The sequence below is a fragment of the Halichoerus grypus genome, chromosome 5 (assembly GCF_964656455.1).
Source record: "Halichoerus grypus chromosome 5, mHalGry1.hap1.1, whole genome shotgun sequence".
In the NCBI taxonomy this organism is placed as follows: Eukaryota; Metazoa; Chordata; class Mammalia; order Carnivora; family Phocidae; genus Halichoerus; species Halichoerus grypus.
In genome coordinates this window covers 131,079,865-131,098,934 of record NC_135716.1, presented here as the reverse complement: position 1 = coordinate 131,098,934, position 19,070 = coordinate 131,079,865, and the positions used below count along the sequence as shown (strand labels likewise).

Below are 19,070 nucleotides of genomic sequence, written 5' to 3'. Positions count from 1 at the left end.
TTGAGTTAACTGTCTGCAGAATGGGAGCCTGCAAAGGAGAGAAGAGCTTTCTGAAGACTTTGGCCCAACTCCGTCTACAAAATATTTTTCCAAGTAATCTTTCCCTTAATAACAGATTGTATGTTTTATTTTGAATTCTAGAATTCCACTGTGGCTTGGCAGTAAGTTATATGCCTAGCAACCCCAAATCTCCTATGTCCTCAGTACTTAGAAAAAAATCAGGAACTGTTCATCAGAAATTAAACAGTCCCCATGCTGAATGTGCTTTTTATTTAGTTTTTTTGAAAAGTTAATGAATTCAGGGGAATGAAAATAGATGTTAGAAATAAAAATGTGGGTATCTCTAGTTAAGAAAATTATCAAATGTAAATGATTCCTTTTTTCGTTGGGTCTTATAAAAATATGTGATACTTAAGCACACTGAAGTTTTAAAGTCAGCTGATTATATTGTACAAAGGTATTTTTGGCCCTCTAAAAATTATTTTCCTACATTAAGAAAAGTTTTCTTATATTCAAAACTTTTTATTGTGACTCAGGTTTTGTGTCTCTGTATAGACACACACATACATAGGTGTTTTTCTTTGCGCACTTGTTTTGCACAGGTAAGAAAATGAGATTAAATAACGTCCAGGTATGCAGGTCAACTGACTTTTATGGTAGCTAGATTAAGGAAAGCATCTGATGAATGGACAAAAGAAATCACATGATATTTCTTTGTATCTTTCCATCTCTCTTCCCCTTCCCCAGCACTCTACTAAAGAACGTCTCTTATTTAGTCAGGAAATCTTATGTAATTTTTTGGAAAGTCCACAGGAAAACCAAGTTGCAAGTCTCAGGCAGATAGAACATGAAGCAATTCCCATATTTGTTAGAATAGTGATTTATTTTCAGAATGTAATGCCAAAATAAATTTTATATTCAATACTTGTAGAGTCTTTCCACTCAGAGGACTCTTACTGGTCTTGAATGTGGAAAAGGCATCTGTTCAGGGCAGTGAGTAATGTTGTATGTTAAGTTTTACTTAGAAAATTTGGTTTTAGCTTTGATGACACCCAGTGTCAATGGAATGCAATAAATGTTTTATACTGCTTTCTGATGTTTAGGTATTTCCCTTTAACATCCTCAACTGCATTTTTCTCCTTGAAAACGCAAGCCTTACTGTTTTCTGTTTGGAATGAAGAAAAAGATAATTAATAGGCAGATAAGCTGGATATTTTTGTCTCAAAGCCAGTCAAGTTTCTTTTTTGGACTCAGTGTATAAAAGGGACTAAAGGAAGCTTAAGGACAATGGCATTGTCTTCATATAAAGGAGCAAATTTTTCCTGGTTAAAAATCAGAGGTTAATCTACTAAATTGTTCGTAAATTTCAAAGACTATCTCAAATAACCTTGGAAAAGTAAGGTTTTAAGTGCTGTAGTTTCATTTTTCCCACTTTATAATCACCCAAGGGCACCCCCCCACCCAGCTGTGTATAAGTAAACCATAATATGAACTATGGTCTCTTTCTACTCAGAGAAGAAATATTAACAGCAGCGATTCTAAATAGACAGTGATAAATTTTTAATTGGTCTGTAAAGAATTATAAGTAAAAGGATATTAGATACTAGGTTTTCAGAATTTTAAGTATCCATGAAAATTATTCTTTCATTCCTAAAGTGCTTGACAATTGACTACTTTGGATCTTAGTTATTGGGGGTGGGGACACAACACAATCTTTTTATTATTGTGTAAAGAAGTTCTAATTCCACCTATTTATATTAATATTTTTCAAATGCTAAACACATGTGCATACATACAAATTATCCATTTTTCCTTTGAGATCATATAATTCAGTTAGTGAAATATTTCACTCTTAAGAAAAATTCCTCTGCAGTGATGCAACATTGGGCCACTATTTTAATAAGATGAAGACAGTCTCTAGACTCATTCTTTTTCAACATCTGACTTCACTACCATATGTGCAGCACAACAGTGACATCTTAAGGCCAAGTAACTAGAACTCCTTTAGCCAGAGAAAGAACTTGAATTGGATCTGTTCTCAAAGAAATTTCATCATGTTATCAAGTAGTTTTCAAGTTCAGTTTGCAACTGGTAGATCTTTATAAATGCTACTTTATGACTTCTTTTGCAGTCTTTGTGAACATTTTAATGTGCACTGGTAAACACTAACATTTTACAAAGACATATTGTATATTAATGCATGCATTTCATTGCATAGTTTATTGACACTCCCCTTGTAAAGCTTTTATGGAAGAAACAACAAGCCACAGCAGTATAGCAAAAGAGGCTTAATCTTTATAAATTGGGGCCTTTTCTGTCTCTTTGCTAGCCTAGGTGGCTGTATACAAATTCAGGTGGGAGGGGGCAAGAAACACCTCTTAACATTTAAGGTTTTCTACATGGGTGAACTCTAGTCAATTCAAAATAAATTGCTTACTTTAGTAAAAAATTTTACCATTTTATAAAAAAAAATTAAATCATGACATGTTTAATTGAAATGGCTGTATTGTAATTAATATTTTGAGATAATTGTGATTTTGAGCTTCAATTATATATAAAAAGTTGTCATTTTTGTATGTGCTAAAAATATGTATCACAATTAACAGTACTTTTTAGTTGAACTACATATTGATGTAAATAAAAACTGAATGAAGACATATTTACTACTTTATTAACATAGATTGTGAATGTACTTAATGGTTTTTTTGCAGTATGAGACCATAATGACTTTGAAAGCTGCTTCATTTTATGTGCAAAGGAGTCCTATGAATCTATATTTTAAATTTACTCAATCAGTGAAATTAATTACTTTGTCAGTTAATTTGCAAATGCAAGCTGTACTCTCCAGTTTATTTTATGTATTGACACTAATCGGTAAAGGTGTACAATGTGATTAGAATGCATTTTGAAGATGCTTTCTGTACAGATACAAAATACAGGGACTACAATAATGCTGTGCAGTGTATAGCAGAGCCATTTTTCGGCTTTGGTGTACTCAATTTTTTCAGTATTTAAAAACGTGTTTTGAATAACATAAAAGTCTCTTTATTGTATAAATAATAAAATGTCACATTATTGTAAAGTGTCTTTTGTCTAATATCGAAGCAGATTTCTTAGCCACAGAGTTGTAATATGAAAAGGGCATGTTTTTTTAAGCCAAAAACAACTATTATAATCAATATTTGAAAATGTAACTTTTATTATGAACAGTAGTATTTATCTTCATTAGCAATGAGTTTTTTCATAATATGAGCATGCCTCAATCACCCAAAAGCTAGCTAGCTACCTACTGCCTATCTATATAAGTTAATATACATTCTGTTGATTGGCTACTTAATAGAATCACATGGTAAGTTTTATAATGACTGATCAGCCTACCTCTGATATTTTTGGTATAAATAAAAATATTTCTACTTTATTTTTACTAAATCAAGTTAGCCTGTAACAAACTCCCTTTTAGAAAATTTCCACATGACTACAAGTTTAGTCTTATGAAGATTAGAAATAAATTTGAAAAGTAAGGCCCTGGAAATAAAAAAAAAAAAATGCACAAGGTTGGATTAGAACACACCAACAGAGTAGATAATGTATACAAATATCTGCTTAGTAAATTACTTAAGAAATTTCGAAGACTTCTATGTGGTATATGTTATTAGTTATTTTCTGTTGCTGACATCTATAGAATTAAAATAAGCTCTTCAGTACTTTTTTAAAGAAGAACAAAAGGTATTTTTAAACACACTCTGAGGGAAAAATATGCAGATCCAATCCCTTCAAATTTCTTGAATCTAAAAGTACTAGGTTACTGTATGGAAACTTAATATAAGAAATCATTTTAAAAAAACTTGTCAAGTTTTAAATTCAAAATTGTGAGAGCAACTTAAACAACGCTTTTACTGTTTTCTCTGCCAATAACTACATCTCGTGTAATATTCCTGTTACATTAGAAATTATGACAAAATGGTTTCATAAAATGTAGGGAAAAGGCTAGACAAGAAACATTTCAACTGGATTAAAACAAAAGCGAGACAGTGAATGTTAATTTAAAACTTATACCAAGACCAACCACATCACAAAAGTCTTATCACGGGTAAGGAAAAGCCTTATATTTTTAAATGCCAAAGAACAGTTTTGAATAAAATTCAATTCAATTTTATATCTAACAAAAAGGTAGAAATTAGATGGTCATATTCAAATCAACTGGTCACATTAAATGTAACACAAACAGAAAAGGTGGGGAAAATCCCACTTCTACAAAAATGCTTTCTCATTATAAAAATATTAAACTAACTTAAATAAAAAATCACTTTTGAAGAAATTGTTTACTATCTTATAAGGAATGAAAGTAGGATAAATCTTATGCAAAACATTCAGAATAAATGCATAAACACTGTATGTGGTTATCACCATTATGAATGAACAATACCTTAGAAAAACGTTACTTATCAATGTAAGAAGTCTAAGAATTAACATGACCAAGATTATAAAACAACTCCAATTTAAGTAGGAATCCGGTCTCTCAAATATTCCAGAATAGCAGCTGTTCCTTTCATTAATATGGCTGCTCGAGGAACGCGGAATGGATTTCCATCTAGTAGTAGTGTTCTAAATAAAAGAGAGAATTAAGAATTTTAACATTTTCCATTAGGAAGGCTTTTCTTCTAATTTCAATTGCAATTTCATAAATAAATTTGTGTATTTTTTTCTATTTGTCCCTTTTCAAATCTAAGCATTTCAATAGTTGGAATTAGAACTACAATAATAACCCAAACAACATTAATTGAATACTTATTATACGAAAGGTATTGTGCTGAGTAATTTATGTTCACTGACTCTCTTAATTATCTTAACAATCCTATGATGTAGACACCATTGATATTCCTATTTAACAGGTAAGGAAACATAAGTTCAGAGAAGTAAGACAGACGTGTCCCAAGATCATACAGCTATTAAACAGAGGAGCTGTGACGTGAGCCACCATTTTACCCATCTTCTTCTCAATCTTATAATGACCATATACTACATGGTTAAATTATATTTATACATTAGAATGAGCATACTTGTCAGTATACCAAGGACTATAATGTAATCAATATATCCCCCCTCCGCCCTGGGAAACATTGACAAATTCCTGCTCTCTACCTCCCTTGACCAGATGCACACAGAAAATCTATTTACATGTTCTAAAATGAGGTTCAATTTCAGATTTGAGGACTGGTTGACTTGTTTCTTTATATAATTAATGAAATAAATTATAAGATAAAGAGACTTTTATTTTAATTTTCAATAATTTAAGTGTTTGTGTAAACAAAAGCCAAAGGATTCATACCATATTACACAATAGATCTAAATGATATCCTCAATATTTCTATGGGCTGTGGGGATTCTTTCAAAGGCTGATTTTCTTAATTTATAAAAAGGAATTAATTACAGTCACTCCTCATTATTCACAGCCCTATATGTGCTAATGTGCCTACCACTAAAAATTATTAGTAACCCCAAAATCAATACACAGGGCACTTTCGAGGTCATTTTTGGATATGCAGAGCAGCAAAAAATTTGAGTCAATCACTAGGCACATTCTCAGCTGAGGTCAGAAAGGTGATGCTTTCCCTTCTTGTGTCAGTTCTCACACTGTAATCAAGCGTCCTTTCTGTGGTCTACTTAGTAGTGCAACATTTTTTGCATTTTTGTACTTTGTGTTGGTGATTTCACTGTTTAAAATGGCCTGCAAGTGTGGTGCTGAAGTGTTTTCTACTTTTCCTAAACACAAGAAGGCTGTCGTGTGCCTTACAGAGAAAATATATATACCAGATAAGCTTCATTCAGGCATGAATTTCAGTGTTGTTCGGCCATAGTTAAATGTTAATGAATAAATAATATTAAATACAGAAACACACATAGAACAAGGTTATGTATTGACTGGTTCATGAAAATGTGACCAGAGGCTCCAAAGAGGCTAACTTTATACTTCCCCTAGCAATAATGGTTCAGTATTCACTAATTTGGTGTTCAGAGACTTTATAAAATACAACTACTGCAAACAACAAGAACCAACTGTATTTGCCTCTTACAAGTCACTAATATGAGGCACCAAAGCAGATGCCAGTGCTGCCCTAGCAAAGTAAAATATGCCCAACCATCATATACAGTTTTCAATAAATTAAATAAATTAAATTACTTCTGACACATTCTGCTTAAGTACTTGGCTTTCTGTTGACATCTCAAAACTCTCTTTATATTCATTTAGCAAGCACTTATTGAGTGCTTACTGTGTTCTAGGCACTGGGACAACTCTTTTCTAAAGGAGGAAAAAGAAATGACACAAATGAGTCCAAACAAAGCAGGATGGAAAATCAGAGGGAGGGACTAACTCTGCTTGTAGAAGAGGGAAGGTTTTCAAAGATGATATTTAGGTTGATTACTGATAAAAGCAGGGTGGAGGCATTTGAGGTTAAGGTAACAGCTAACACAAAGAATAAGAAAGACCATGCTGGGCTTGAAATAAATGGTGAAAGTCTGTAATCTGTAACTCTGAGCAACCTTGTATGCATAACTGGGGAGTTTATATTTCCCTGACATTTTTTATGCAGTGCAGTTTCAAGTTATACACATACACAGTGATGACAAAAGTATCAGAAAACAATCAGTTACTATATTGACATATATTATAGCATATAAACAAAGCTAAAAAATATATTATTTGGTAAAGCTTGAAAAATGGAATTGGGATTCTGGATTTCGTTACCTGTTATTTTAACACAACATTAAATTTTTTACTTCAACTTTCCTGCAAGAGTACCTCAACAAGAGAAAAAAAAAAAACTTATAAATCGATCAAATAAATGGAAAAACTTAGTAGAATGGTGTAGTTACCTTAAGTTCACACAATTACCAAGCTCTGGTGGAATTTGTAGGAGGTCATTATTTTGAAGGTCCAGGGTGATCAGATTTTCCATTGCCTTCATTTTCTGAGGATCCACAGATCCAACCTGATTGTTACTAATCAAAATTGTTTCAAGTGTGGGGATGTGATACAGAACTTCAGGTAGTATTCTGAACCTATTAAAATATGAACAGAACACCTAAATGTATTGGAATCAAGGGAAAATCATTCCTTCAAATAGATGATCTTAAGTTTGATATGATAATGTAGTTTCCTTTACTGTAATTTATTTTATATTTGGTTTAAGTCCTGTGTTCAAATTTTCAAGAAAATGAACTGATTTTGGAAACCTTAAAATATATGTTAAGTGGACAGACTTGTAACATTTTCTGTTTATTGTGTAAATCCAACAAAAGTTTAGAGTAAATTCTCCCATGTTTTTCTTTTCACATTTAGGAGACAAGAAAATCCTCCTGAGATTCTATATAAAATGTCCCCATGTAGGTATTCTTCCTTAGTTTGCTTTTACTTCTTATAAAACAGAATTACTACCAATATATTAAATAAATACTAGAGATTTATATTTTGCTCTGATGGAAGCTTCCAAAATGAGTGCAATTTTGGTTCTTGAAAAGATGACAAACTAACATAGACTGCTGCCTGCTCATCCAAAGCAACACTGAAGATGTCACAAAAAAGAAGGGAAGGCTGATTGCTCTCAGAGCAATACTCAGCAATTAATGCAAGATTATTGAGGATCTCTTGGCATGGTTACAGTGTGAGATAACTGTGGCATGGACTAGAAAAGACAAGGGTTGGGCTGAAGGAGAGATTTATAGCTGTGCCCTTTTAACTTCCCTATACTGCCCTTCTTTTGCTGCCTTGATGTTTAAAAAAAAAAAGGGAGGGAAGGAGGGAAGGAGGGAATGAGGGAGGGAAGGAAGGAAGGAAGGAGGGAGGGGAGGGAGGGAGGGAGTGAGGGAGGGAGGGAGGGAGGGAGGGAGGAAGGAAGGAAGGAAGGAAGGAAGGAAGGAAAGAAGAAAAAAGCAATAGCAAGTGTAAACTCAAGACAGCTCTGAAGTTCCAGAGGGACTGGAGAGTTAATGACTAGGAGTACAGAGGGACCAAACTGCTCCAGAGCAGTCCTTCCTCTTCTTCCCACCAATGCATGAACAAGGTAATTTAAAAACACGTAGTTCACCTGCTGACACAGAAGTTAGGGTTAGCTTTTGCCATCTTCCCTAAGACATTACTTGACAATGTGATTGACAGCTCAATAGACAATATAGAACTGATAGTTCAGTTCACAAATAAAACTTAGCAGAGATCTGAGAAGTGCATATATTTTTAGAAATGACAACAATTATATAACCTACACATGAGAAACCATGAGCAATAATGAAGCAGACAGAACAAAAATTTAAATAGGCAGTATTTTAGACACATCACTGTGCCTTAGCTTCCTTAATTGCAAACGAGGAATAATAATAGTACTAAACTTATACACTTGTTATAAGGCCTGAATGATTATATTTCAGCTGGAATACAGTACATAAATGCTATTAATATTTAGATTGTTACCAGAATCAACTTGCATTATAGGAAACAAATGACATAGTTGTTAAGAGCCCAACTGCTAGAGGCAAGATCTGGAATCGCTATAATGTACTAGTTATGTGAACCTTAGCAAAACATAAATCTCTAATATTTACTTAATATATTGGCAGTAATTCTGTTTCATAAGAAGTAAAAGCGACCTAAGGAAGAATACCTACATGGAGACATTTTATAGAGAAGCTCAGAAGGATTTCCTTAACTTCCAATCTTCGATTTTTAAATGAACATGACAGAAACCACCTTTTGTGAGGATTAAATGAGTTAATATATGCACTTGGTCCTATGCCAGCAGATAATAAGCCCCCAGTAAATATTAGCTACTCTTAATTATTAGCAGTATCTCGAGTGTTTGCAGAATAAAATCTATTAGTTGGCATACAAAGCTCTGACAGGACTCGCTACTGCTCACATGCCCAACTTCATTTATTATTTCTACTCCTCTACCCCCTCACTTTTTGTCCCGAGCCGTATCAAACTTCTTAAAGTGTCCCAAACACACCATGTTCTCATATGTTTGTGCCTTAGTACATGCCATTTGCCCCACCTGGGATGCCCTATCCCTGCGTGTCTGGCTGATGTTTAATTTTTAAGTCTCAGTTTCAATGCTATCTCCTCTGCCCTCAGGCAATCTCAGGAAACACCTTTACCTATGCACTGTGTTTTCACCATAGCAATTATAATTATTTATTTATATATTTGTCTTCCTACTAGGCTATAAGTTTCTTAAAATTGTTAAAAGGAACAAAAGTCTACTAAATAATCAGCTGTGAAAACTCTAAGAAAGCAATATCACTTTCAATTATAAGTAGAATAAGGTGAAAATAAACTTGAATATTTAAATAAAGTAAACACATGGGGCCTTTTTATTTGGCTCTTTTAAGTGTATTCTCTAAGACCTACAAATTCTCCACATAAAAATCTTCAGTCACAGATTAGTCTGCTCTCTCACCTGTTAAAGGAAAGATTAATTGTTTGTAGTCTTATCAGCGATTCCATTTCTTCAGGCAAAGAATTTAAAAAATTGTTCCTAAATTGGAAAGAAAAAGATGATTTACAAAGTTGAAAATCTGTACAACTTTAATTTATAATTGAAGTGTTGATCAGGGCGCCTGGGTGGCTCAGTTGGTTAGACATTTGCCTCTGGCTCAGGTCATGATCCCAGGGTCCTGGGATCGAGTCCCGCATTGGGCTCCCTGCTCAGGGGGGCCTGCTTCTCCCTCTCCCTCTGCCCCTCCCCTCTGCTCATGCTCTCTCTCTCTCTGATGCGCGTTCTCTCAAAATAAATAAATAAAATCTTAAGAAAAAATAAAGTGTTGATCAGACAAAAAATTATGTAGCTCAGTTTGTTAGTCCTTGATCTGATCTCATTAAGGCTGAGTCCTGAGAATTCTGAATCAGTCAGCTGCCTCAGGTATTTGATTAGTGTGCCAAATCCAAATAATACCAATACACAACCAACTGATAAAGCAACCAACTCTTTAATAATACATTTAACAGGGCAAACACTGTAAAATAATCATTTATCTCCTTCAAACTGATCTCAGCAATCCTTCTCACAGATAGGGCCCTTGAGATCATGCCTGTAAATACATTATTTGATTCCACAAATATTTGATTGGTGTTTAATACATGTATCTTGCATACAGACATGAAATTCTACTCTAAGCAGAACTGTAAAATTTTATGAAAAAAAATGAAACAGGAAAGTGATGAGATTCTATATATTTAGAAATTTAGGGCTTTCTACTACATAGGTTTTAAGCCAGTCCATTTCTACTCTAAGTTTAGAATTTCAATTTATACAATGCATATATTTTTTAAGAATCTTAGAATGAAGCATGGCAGTAAACAGAATCTCACTTATTGTTAGAAGGATCTGGAACAATGTTAAAAGAAAGGTTAACAACAGGAAGGCAGAAGGATTCTAGAGCTTATATAATTACTTATAATAGAAAATATTTGTGAGAAAATTATATTCAACTAGATGGCTACCTATTACAAATGGGTAATTTTCTCTAAATTTCTTTGTGTTCAGAAGTCAAGCCTAATAATATGTTAAGTCATACTTTCTACACCTATGTTTTCTTTTCTCTGTACTGTTCTCCAGTTATTGTCTTTATTAAGTTATACCAAATAACCTACTGCTGGTTTCTATCTTTTTCCTACTGATATCAGATATGAAAGTGTACATTAGGGGCGCCTGGGTGGCTCAGTCTGTTAAGCGACTGCCTTTGGCTCAGGTCAAGATCTTAGGGTCCTGGGATCGAGCCTCACATCGGGGTCCCTGCTCGGCAGGGAGTCTGCTTCTCCCTCTCCCTCTGCTGCTCCCCCTACTTGTGCTCTCTCGCTCTCTCTCTGTCAAATAAATAAAATAAATAAAATAAAAATAAAATAAAAAAATAAAAGTGTACATTAGTCACTTAATTAGAAACCTAAAGGTATAGACAGTGTCATACACACACACACACACACACACACACACACACACACACACACACTGAAGAATGGGACAAAAATAAAGAGAGCAGTAATAAGTACATGAATTCATTCTCTCTACTCCATTAATACTGAACTACAATGTGGTTTTACACTGCTTTGCCAGTGTAACTGCCACCCCAAAACAGAAGCAAGTCTACATTTAATAGGAGCAGAGTATTAGTAGATTTGCTTTAATCCCGTAAGCCAAAAAAAAAAAAAAAAAAAAGTCTCTATAGGCAGAATAAATCCTTAAACAGATACAATTTAGCTTACTGTTATTTACCTATTGCTTGAGCAGGGCAAGAGGAGCTACAGCTTAAATAAACTAAAAGCACACCGGAAGTGCAGATAATAGAGCTATAGCTTACAAATAAAGACTTAAAGCCCAAACAAATAAATACTTGACTATCTACCTCTGAGTCATTTATTATTACCCTCAAAGAACTGTGGCAATTCTGATCCTGTCACTTCAACTTAGGACTTATTTAAATTAAACTTCCTATTACCCCTGCAGAGCCTTAAACAGTTTCTTTCCTTTTGTTGCCATTCATGGTGGTCTTTTTCTTTCTTTCTGGCCTTGAATGTTGACTATAATATTTTAAAACCAAATAGGTTTTAAAGAGAAGCCACGCTAGCTGCTGTGCCAGCATAGGATTTTGAGAGTTTTATGCCATTTACTTTCAGAAAAGGAAAAACGGGAAACACTTTCCATGGGTTATTTGTAGTTTTTCTTAATTAAGCATGAATTTAAAGAATGTGTTAATATTTTCTAATATTTTAAATAAACTGCCTACAAATGACAGATATTTGATTAAAATATTTCCTAAATGCTTAATTTTAGATCTGTCCTAAAATGTAATTAATGAACTAAAGAGCAATTTCCACACTTACTTAGGAAATATGAGGGAAAGAGCAAATGTTAGGCAAAACTCAAAGACATGTTATAATGAAAAAGTGAACCAATAACATCAATAAATACCTGAGATCTAAAAAAGTCAATTTTTGAAGCGTACATAATTCCAAGGATATAAAGGAAAGCTTATTAAAACCGAGATTGACATCAGAAACCATTTCCTTCAGTTCCACAATCCTGAAACAAAAATAATTTAAAGATGTTAGCTCTTGAATTCACTGTCAGAACTTCAAAACTACAAGCAGACATAGAAGGAAAAATCCTATATTATTTTTGCTAATTAAGATTTTCTGTAACTTTTACTTCTCTCACAAAAATTTCAATTAGTTTGTATTCTATAATAGTAGTTTTCTTTTAGGCTGCATAATATAATATTCTCTGTATCTGAGTACTTCACAATGTTTTTTAACTATGATATGTCAACATTTTTAAAGTATAGTATTTTTTGTCCAAATTATCATTGTATTAATCATGACTGCAATAAAACATTAAGTTAATTCCTAGTTTGGTAAGTGTCACGACTAAGCAACTTAAGTCAAAGACTTAAAGAGAAAGACTTAAATACTGCTAAGTAAACCTAATCAACCTTAGTAATTTTAAAGCATGCTATTAACTTAACTATAAGAACAAGAAATGTTATATATGATTTACCAAGAAATGAAACTATATGAAAGAAAGAATATCAACTGCCGTGCTAAAGAAAGATGAGTTTGGATATGTTACTGATAAAACTTCTTTGGAAAGTTTTTGGATATATGTATTGAGAGCCGTACTCCTTTAGATAATTCTTCTGGAAATCCGGTCTAAAGAAACAGTATGTTTTGTTTTATTTATTGCCGTAATCAACCTTACAGTATATGATAGATTTTAAAAGTATTGTTTACAACATAGGAAAACACGACAAATTAACCAGTTAAGATACAAATTGTATATGTAATTCTAAATGGGAAACAGTTTGAAATAAAACATGCCATGAATAGAATAGTGATGGGACTACAAATGATCTGTCCCTTCCTTTTGTCTAAAATTTTATGAATAAGTATTATTTTCACAATCAGGAAATCATAGTGAAAAGTATGACTTGTGAAATAAAAATTTAAGAAAGAGGAAAATGACTCAGAAACTCTCTAGATCAAGGTATGTCCTTGCTATCTTTCTACTTTGGCCCTCTAAATTGCCAAAAATATGATGAAATAACGGCAGTAAGAGAATACCATACTGTTTTACATATGAATTACCACATTGTGAGGTAAAATGAGAAATAAGTAATAAGGTGATGTGTCCATCTTCATTCCCAGTTTTGATCCAGGATCCCCAATGCAAAATTATCCTGACAGCAAATCTAACTGCTGCTCAGTTCTTCTGTCAAGCCCTCAGAGCCCTTTAAACAAGAGAGAAGAAGAACTAGATCTCCTTTTGCTATGGAATCTCGAAGTTAATTTACTTTTAAGATCTATATTCTCCAAACTATGCCCTGCAAAATAGAAAGCAAGTTAGTCTGACTGTTTAAAAATTTTAAACATCTAAAAAATGTTTTTGACGGTCAGATGAAAGCCATTTTATTTTCCCAATCACCTTTTTTTTTTTTTTTTAAAGTACTTAAGTGCTTACTAAGTGCTAGGCACTGGTTAAATGCTTTGTGTGGATTATGTCATTTAATTTAATTCTTATAAAATACATACTTTATTATCTTTACTTCATAGGTAGGGAAACTAAGAGCAGCTAGTTAGCCTGTCCAAAGCCACACAGCTCACAGATCTGGGATATAGATACATGCAACTGACTCCATTGTCCAAGTTCTTTACCATTACCCTATTCTGTCTCCCCTACTGTTGTTTTAATTGGCAAGGTTATTTGTCAACTTTCTTTGGGTATATAGTTTACTGCAAGATAACAATCATTTAAAAAGGTCAATATTATACTAATTTTCTCTCATAACCTAAAGATTTTGCTGTAACTAATATCAACAAAGACACACTGAACAGCACAAGTACAATGCACATGACTTCTAATATTTGATAGTAAAGAATCCTTTTCTGGGAGGAAAATATTAACAGGTTTATCTAGGTTTTTTATTGATTTCACTATCAGTGAAAAATTCAGTGGCTTGGCAATTCATTAACATAAAGCCCAAAATGAAAATTCCTATTAATCCACATGGACCTGGCTTTGGATGGTGTCTTAAAACTTTTCCTCTAATATTTCATTATATGGAAAAAGTTAATTTATACTTTTAATAATTCTAATAATTTAATAATTCTAATTTTCCATGTTTAAAATGTAAAAGAAAAAGAAATCAAATTTTTAAAAATGTATATACCTCTCAGAACTGATGTTAATATGTCTCAGAGAATACTTAGGTGAATTTTGCTAACTCCCTCAAATATCAATAATGAAAAAAATTCTACATATGCTTTCAAATTAAAAAACTATGAAAAATAATTATTCTTGTCACTGAGATGCAAACACAACTGAGAATGAGTCACAACTTCATAGAAATGACATCATGAACAATTCTCACCTTTTAGGAATTTCACATAGCTGATTCTTACTGAAGTTAACAGAAGTGATACTGTTGCTTTTTACTGCATCAAATACTTCATCAGGAATTAAAGTTGTTTGTTTATCACTAAATGAAAAATGGTTTAAAAATGCATCATCCTTAGTAGTCCAGAAAGATATGATTATTACTTTTCACTTTTAAAGGCCCTCAAGGATTTTATGAGTTTTCAAGGCAGCAAGGCAGTTGCTTATGAAGAACACTCTGAAGTTCTGTAAACAATGCCACAAAAACCTACGAACTCACAAAATATTAACCATTAAGAATTCAGACAACATAACATATCACAATACATTGTACTATACCTTCTGAGCATTCACATACTCAGTGTGAATAAAACCAGATATATCTTCAGAGTCTAAGATGTTTAGAAATCATATTAAATGGATAGTAATTAGTAAGTGGATTCCTCTACCTCAGAATAGAACTAAATCTATAATTTTAAAACTGTTGTCATCCCATTTCTAACAGGGATTATCTGCCAACTTTATGTAGCTATATAGTTAATTGCAAGGGAACAATCATTTTTATTTATTTTTTTTTTTAAAGATTTTTTTAATTTATTTATTTGACAGAGAGAGAGATAGCGAGAGCAGGAACACAAGCAGGGGGAGTGGGAGAGGGAGAAGCAGGCTTCCCGCCGGGCAGGGAGCCGATGTGGGACTCGATCCCAGGACCCTGGGATCATGACCTGAGCCGAAGGCAGACGCTTAACGACTGAGCCACCCAGGCGCCCCGGGAACAATCATTTTTAAAAGTTCAACATCGGGGCGCCTGGGTAGCTGTCGGTTAAGTGCCTGCCTTCGGCTCAGGTCACGATCTCAGGGTTCTGGGATGGAGCCTCAGGTTGGGCTCTCTGCTCAGCAGGGAACCTGCTTCTCCCTCTCCCTCTGCACTCCCCCTGCTTGTGCTCTCTCTCTCTGTCAAATTAATTAATAAAATCTTTAAAAAAATAAATAAAAATTAAAAAAATAAAAGTTCAACATTATACTAAACTGTTTCTCATAACCTAAGCCAATTTCTCTCTCCTTTAGCATGTGACAAGGTAGACAGGGTAGTGGCCTTAGACTAAACTATTCCTGGTTTTACCATTAAGGACCTTTTTAAAATTCACTTTCTCTTAACCTCAGTTCTGTGAAATTAGAATCTGAGTTATTCATTGTTATGTGGGCCAGATCTTTTGCAAATACAAATGTAAATAAATTTCCTTTTCAATAAGATTTTCAATAAAGTATACATTTAATCTTAAATGAAAGTATAGTAGTACTCTGACATTTGCAGATTTAACAATTTGTTAATGTTATAATTAGCCATTTGTCCCCACGTTCTTCTTTTACAATTTTCAATGCTTAATCCATCATCCACTTAAAAATATTGTTGATGGAATGCCAAATTAATGACTTTATAAACAAGAAAACAATTATTACATATAATGTCCAATATAGAGGAACCTGTAAGAAAGGCATTGTAATACAGATAGGTAAATAGAGCCTAAATTTAGTTTTTATGCCTTCTACCTCTGTTGTAGGGCTCTATTTTCTCTTGTGCAAATGTAGCATTTTTATCTTTTCAATCAGAAATGCTCAAATCATGGGGAACTGATTTACTGTAATCAAACACTGAAGACTCACACTCTTTAAAAAAATTTAGTTGACAGGGGCGCCTGGGTGGCTCAGTCGTTAAGCGTCTGCCTTTGGCTCAGGTCATGATCCCAGGGTCCTGGGATGGAGCCCCGCATCGGGGTCCCTGCTCTGCGGGAAGCCTGCTTCTCCCTCTCCCCTCCCCCTGCTTGTGTTCCCTCTCTCACTCAGTCTCTCTCTGTCAAATAAATAAATAAAATCTTTAAAAAAAAAAAAAATTTAGTTGACAGCATTTATGCCTTGATATTGGGAATTCATTTATATTTTATTTATTTATTTTTAAAGATTTTATTTATTTATTTGACAGATAGAGAGAGAGCACAAGTAGGCAGAGAGGCAGACAGAGGGAGAGGGAGAAGCAGCCTCACCGCTGAGCAGGGAACCCGACCTGGGGCTCGATCCCAGGACTCTGGGATCATGACCTGAGCCAAAGGCAGCCTCAGCTTAACCAACTGAGCCACCCAGGCGCCCCAAGGAATTCATTTATATTTTAAATGGAATATTCCTTTTCAATTAAAATCTCCGAGGAAAATAAATTACAATAAATTTAGAATCAAAACAATCTAAGATGTATGATCTTCAGTGCTATCTTTATAACACTTTTGTGATATCTGTGACTTTAAAAAGTGGGAATGGTTATCTCGAATAAAATTATAGATTATTTGGAAGATTAAAAGCAACAGCATATGTAAAATACCTAGTATAGTGCCCAGCATAGAATAGGGACTCAATAAATTGTATCCATTCAGGGTTGAGGGAATAAAGGCAGAGAAAAAAAAAATTCTAAGGCAGGAATCAAGTCTGTCTCATCATCATTCAGTGTATTATGACACCTACCATAGGATTTGAAACCTCATAGGTTCCAAAAATGTCTACTGAATAAATGGGTATATTATGTGGAAGAGAAGACATGCTAAGCTGCCATCTATTCTGAGAAAAGAGGGATACAAATATAAATATGGAAGAGTACTATCTTGTGTTACAGTGTCAAAGAAGGAAGTTGGCTTAGAGTAGGCATTTCTACATACATCAGAGTGTCAGACTGGAGGTGGAAACAATGTGAATGAAACAACAGATCTGAAATAGAAACTGTATCCTGACCTCTGAGAAGGTGGTTCCTACTGCCACATTAAGGAAAACAGGCCAGACACTGATGCTTACTGTTAGATAACTGAATAACTCTGGTCACCTGACTTGAACTTCAGTCTGTATCCTTTTGTATTTTCATTAGATGATATCCAGACATAAGCTAATCACTGTGGGAGCCTTGACAGTATGGGTTAATTTTATCATTGTTGCCTAGATAGTACTGAAAGAATACTTAACAACCTTTGCATAGGTATCTTCTTTCCCCAATCAAATACACTCCCATAATATAAACATTTTTAGGCTTTTATCTCAATTTATATACCAACATTCCAACTGTTCCAGGTTTAATACATATGTACTAGAGCATAATACTATTATGGCATATTATTTGGCTTAGATGTATTAATGGGGTAAAACCTCTCAAGCTTTGCCTGCTTAAGGTCTTCATTAACTAAATGATACTAATTTCTTATTTACTAGTAGAGACGCTCCAATATAAAATCCTCTCTTGATGCTGGTTACTGAGTCAGAAAATTTTATTACCAAACAATACTCTCACTCTTATTTTATAATAAAATGTTATTTATTATAAACATGTCAATATTAATAAACATCTATCTCTTAAGCATAATAAACACAAATCACTGAAGGAATGGTATTTTAGTTCACTATAATTTTAATATGCTTTTATCTCATCACTGTTCTTGCAATTGCTAATACTCCAAGTACTGATATACTCTGATGAATTCTTCCTCATCAACTTTCCTTTTATCTGAAGGATTATTTCTCAAAGTTTCCTATATGTTCTGCAGTGTTTAAGAAAATTACATACCTATAGTCTAATATTTTTAATGTTATGATAGCGTGTACGTTGACTCTGGATTCACTTGGTAGTGTCATGGCAGTCTCAACAGAATCACTTTGGCTAGGTCCATCATCTGGCAAGAGAAAAGTTGTATGAAACCAATATATATAATATAAAGTCATTTTTAAATTCTTGAATATATATAAAAATGGTATACATAATTTCTAGATATTATTGGTAAGAATGTCTTTAGTCATATATTTTATTTCTATAACTCAAACCTAGGTCTAGAATTTAATATTTAATTAATAGAAAATAGATAAAACTATTATAATATGGCTTTAAAATCTTTTAATAAATCCTACCAAGAAAATTTGGGAGTAGGAAAGAACCTTCAAATAACTACAATCTCTCAGAAGAAACAATGACACTAATCCTTCCTCTTAAGAAAAATAATATGGTCTATTAGAATTTGTTAACAAAGGAAAAATATTACTTCCCACAAATGTCTATCAAATAGGCATACACCTATCTTCTTCGGAGTTAGGACATATGGAAACTGATTATCCTCGATTACTTGAAACTGGGGGATTTACATAATTGAGTAAGCTTTTGGTACATTATTCATGTTAAGAGGTTTTTTTTCAGCAAATGCAAGACTTTATTTTCAATAGAAATTACTAACATACATGCATACTTACACACTCACACACAATTAACTCCCTCATAGTTTCCAAAGACTGTTTTAACACTGCCATCATATGTTATAAAGAACAAAACAAACATAAATCATACACATCAAAAAGAAATGGCTTTGTGACTTATTGGCAAAAGAGACTTCAAGCCATCCAGACAGAAGCAAAATAAGACTATTAATTTTCAACAATGTGAAAAAAATGAAATAGTCCTAGCATTCATCATACGTTAAGAGCATAAGGCATACCAAAAGAACATAAAACAATTAGTAGTATCTCTGATCTTGCTTCAGCCCAGCAGGCATTTAATGAACATTTGTTGAATACTATGAAGTATATTTCTCTTGCATGGAGCTCATCAATTATTCACTAATCAATATCATTAAG

The 19,070-nt window shown here is 33.4% G+C and overlaps 1 protein-coding gene across 2 annotated transcripts in view; it reads right to left on the bottom strand.

Moving 5' to 3' along the window:
* Positions 1-3,175: 3,175 nt before the first annotated feature.
* The window catches only part of LRRC40 (leucine rich repeat containing 40), a 47,894-nt gene continuing 31,999 nt past the window's right edge, over positions 3,176-19,070 (bottom strand). Inside the window, exons 10-15 of one of the 2 annotated variants that reach the window (XM_036116880.2) lie at positions 18,016-18,121; positions 14,416-14,523; positions 11,961-12,071; positions 9,453-9,530; positions 6,877-7,062; positions 3,176-4,605 (exon numbers count right to left, since the gene is read on the bottom strand). In XM_036116880.2, coding sequence (XP_035972773.1) covers positions 4,500-4,605; positions 6,877-7,062; positions 9,453-9,530; positions 11,961-12,071; positions 14,416-14,523; positions 18,016-18,121 — 695 coding nt within the window. In that variant the 3' untranslated portion in view covers positions 3,176-4,499. Of the gene's footprint in view, positions 4,606-6,876; positions 7,063-9,452; positions 9,531-9,752; positions 10,859-11,960; positions 12,072-14,415; positions 14,524-18,015; positions 18,122-19,070 lie in introns of those variants that run through there. The other variant, XM_078072934.1, reaches the window with a different exon arrangement.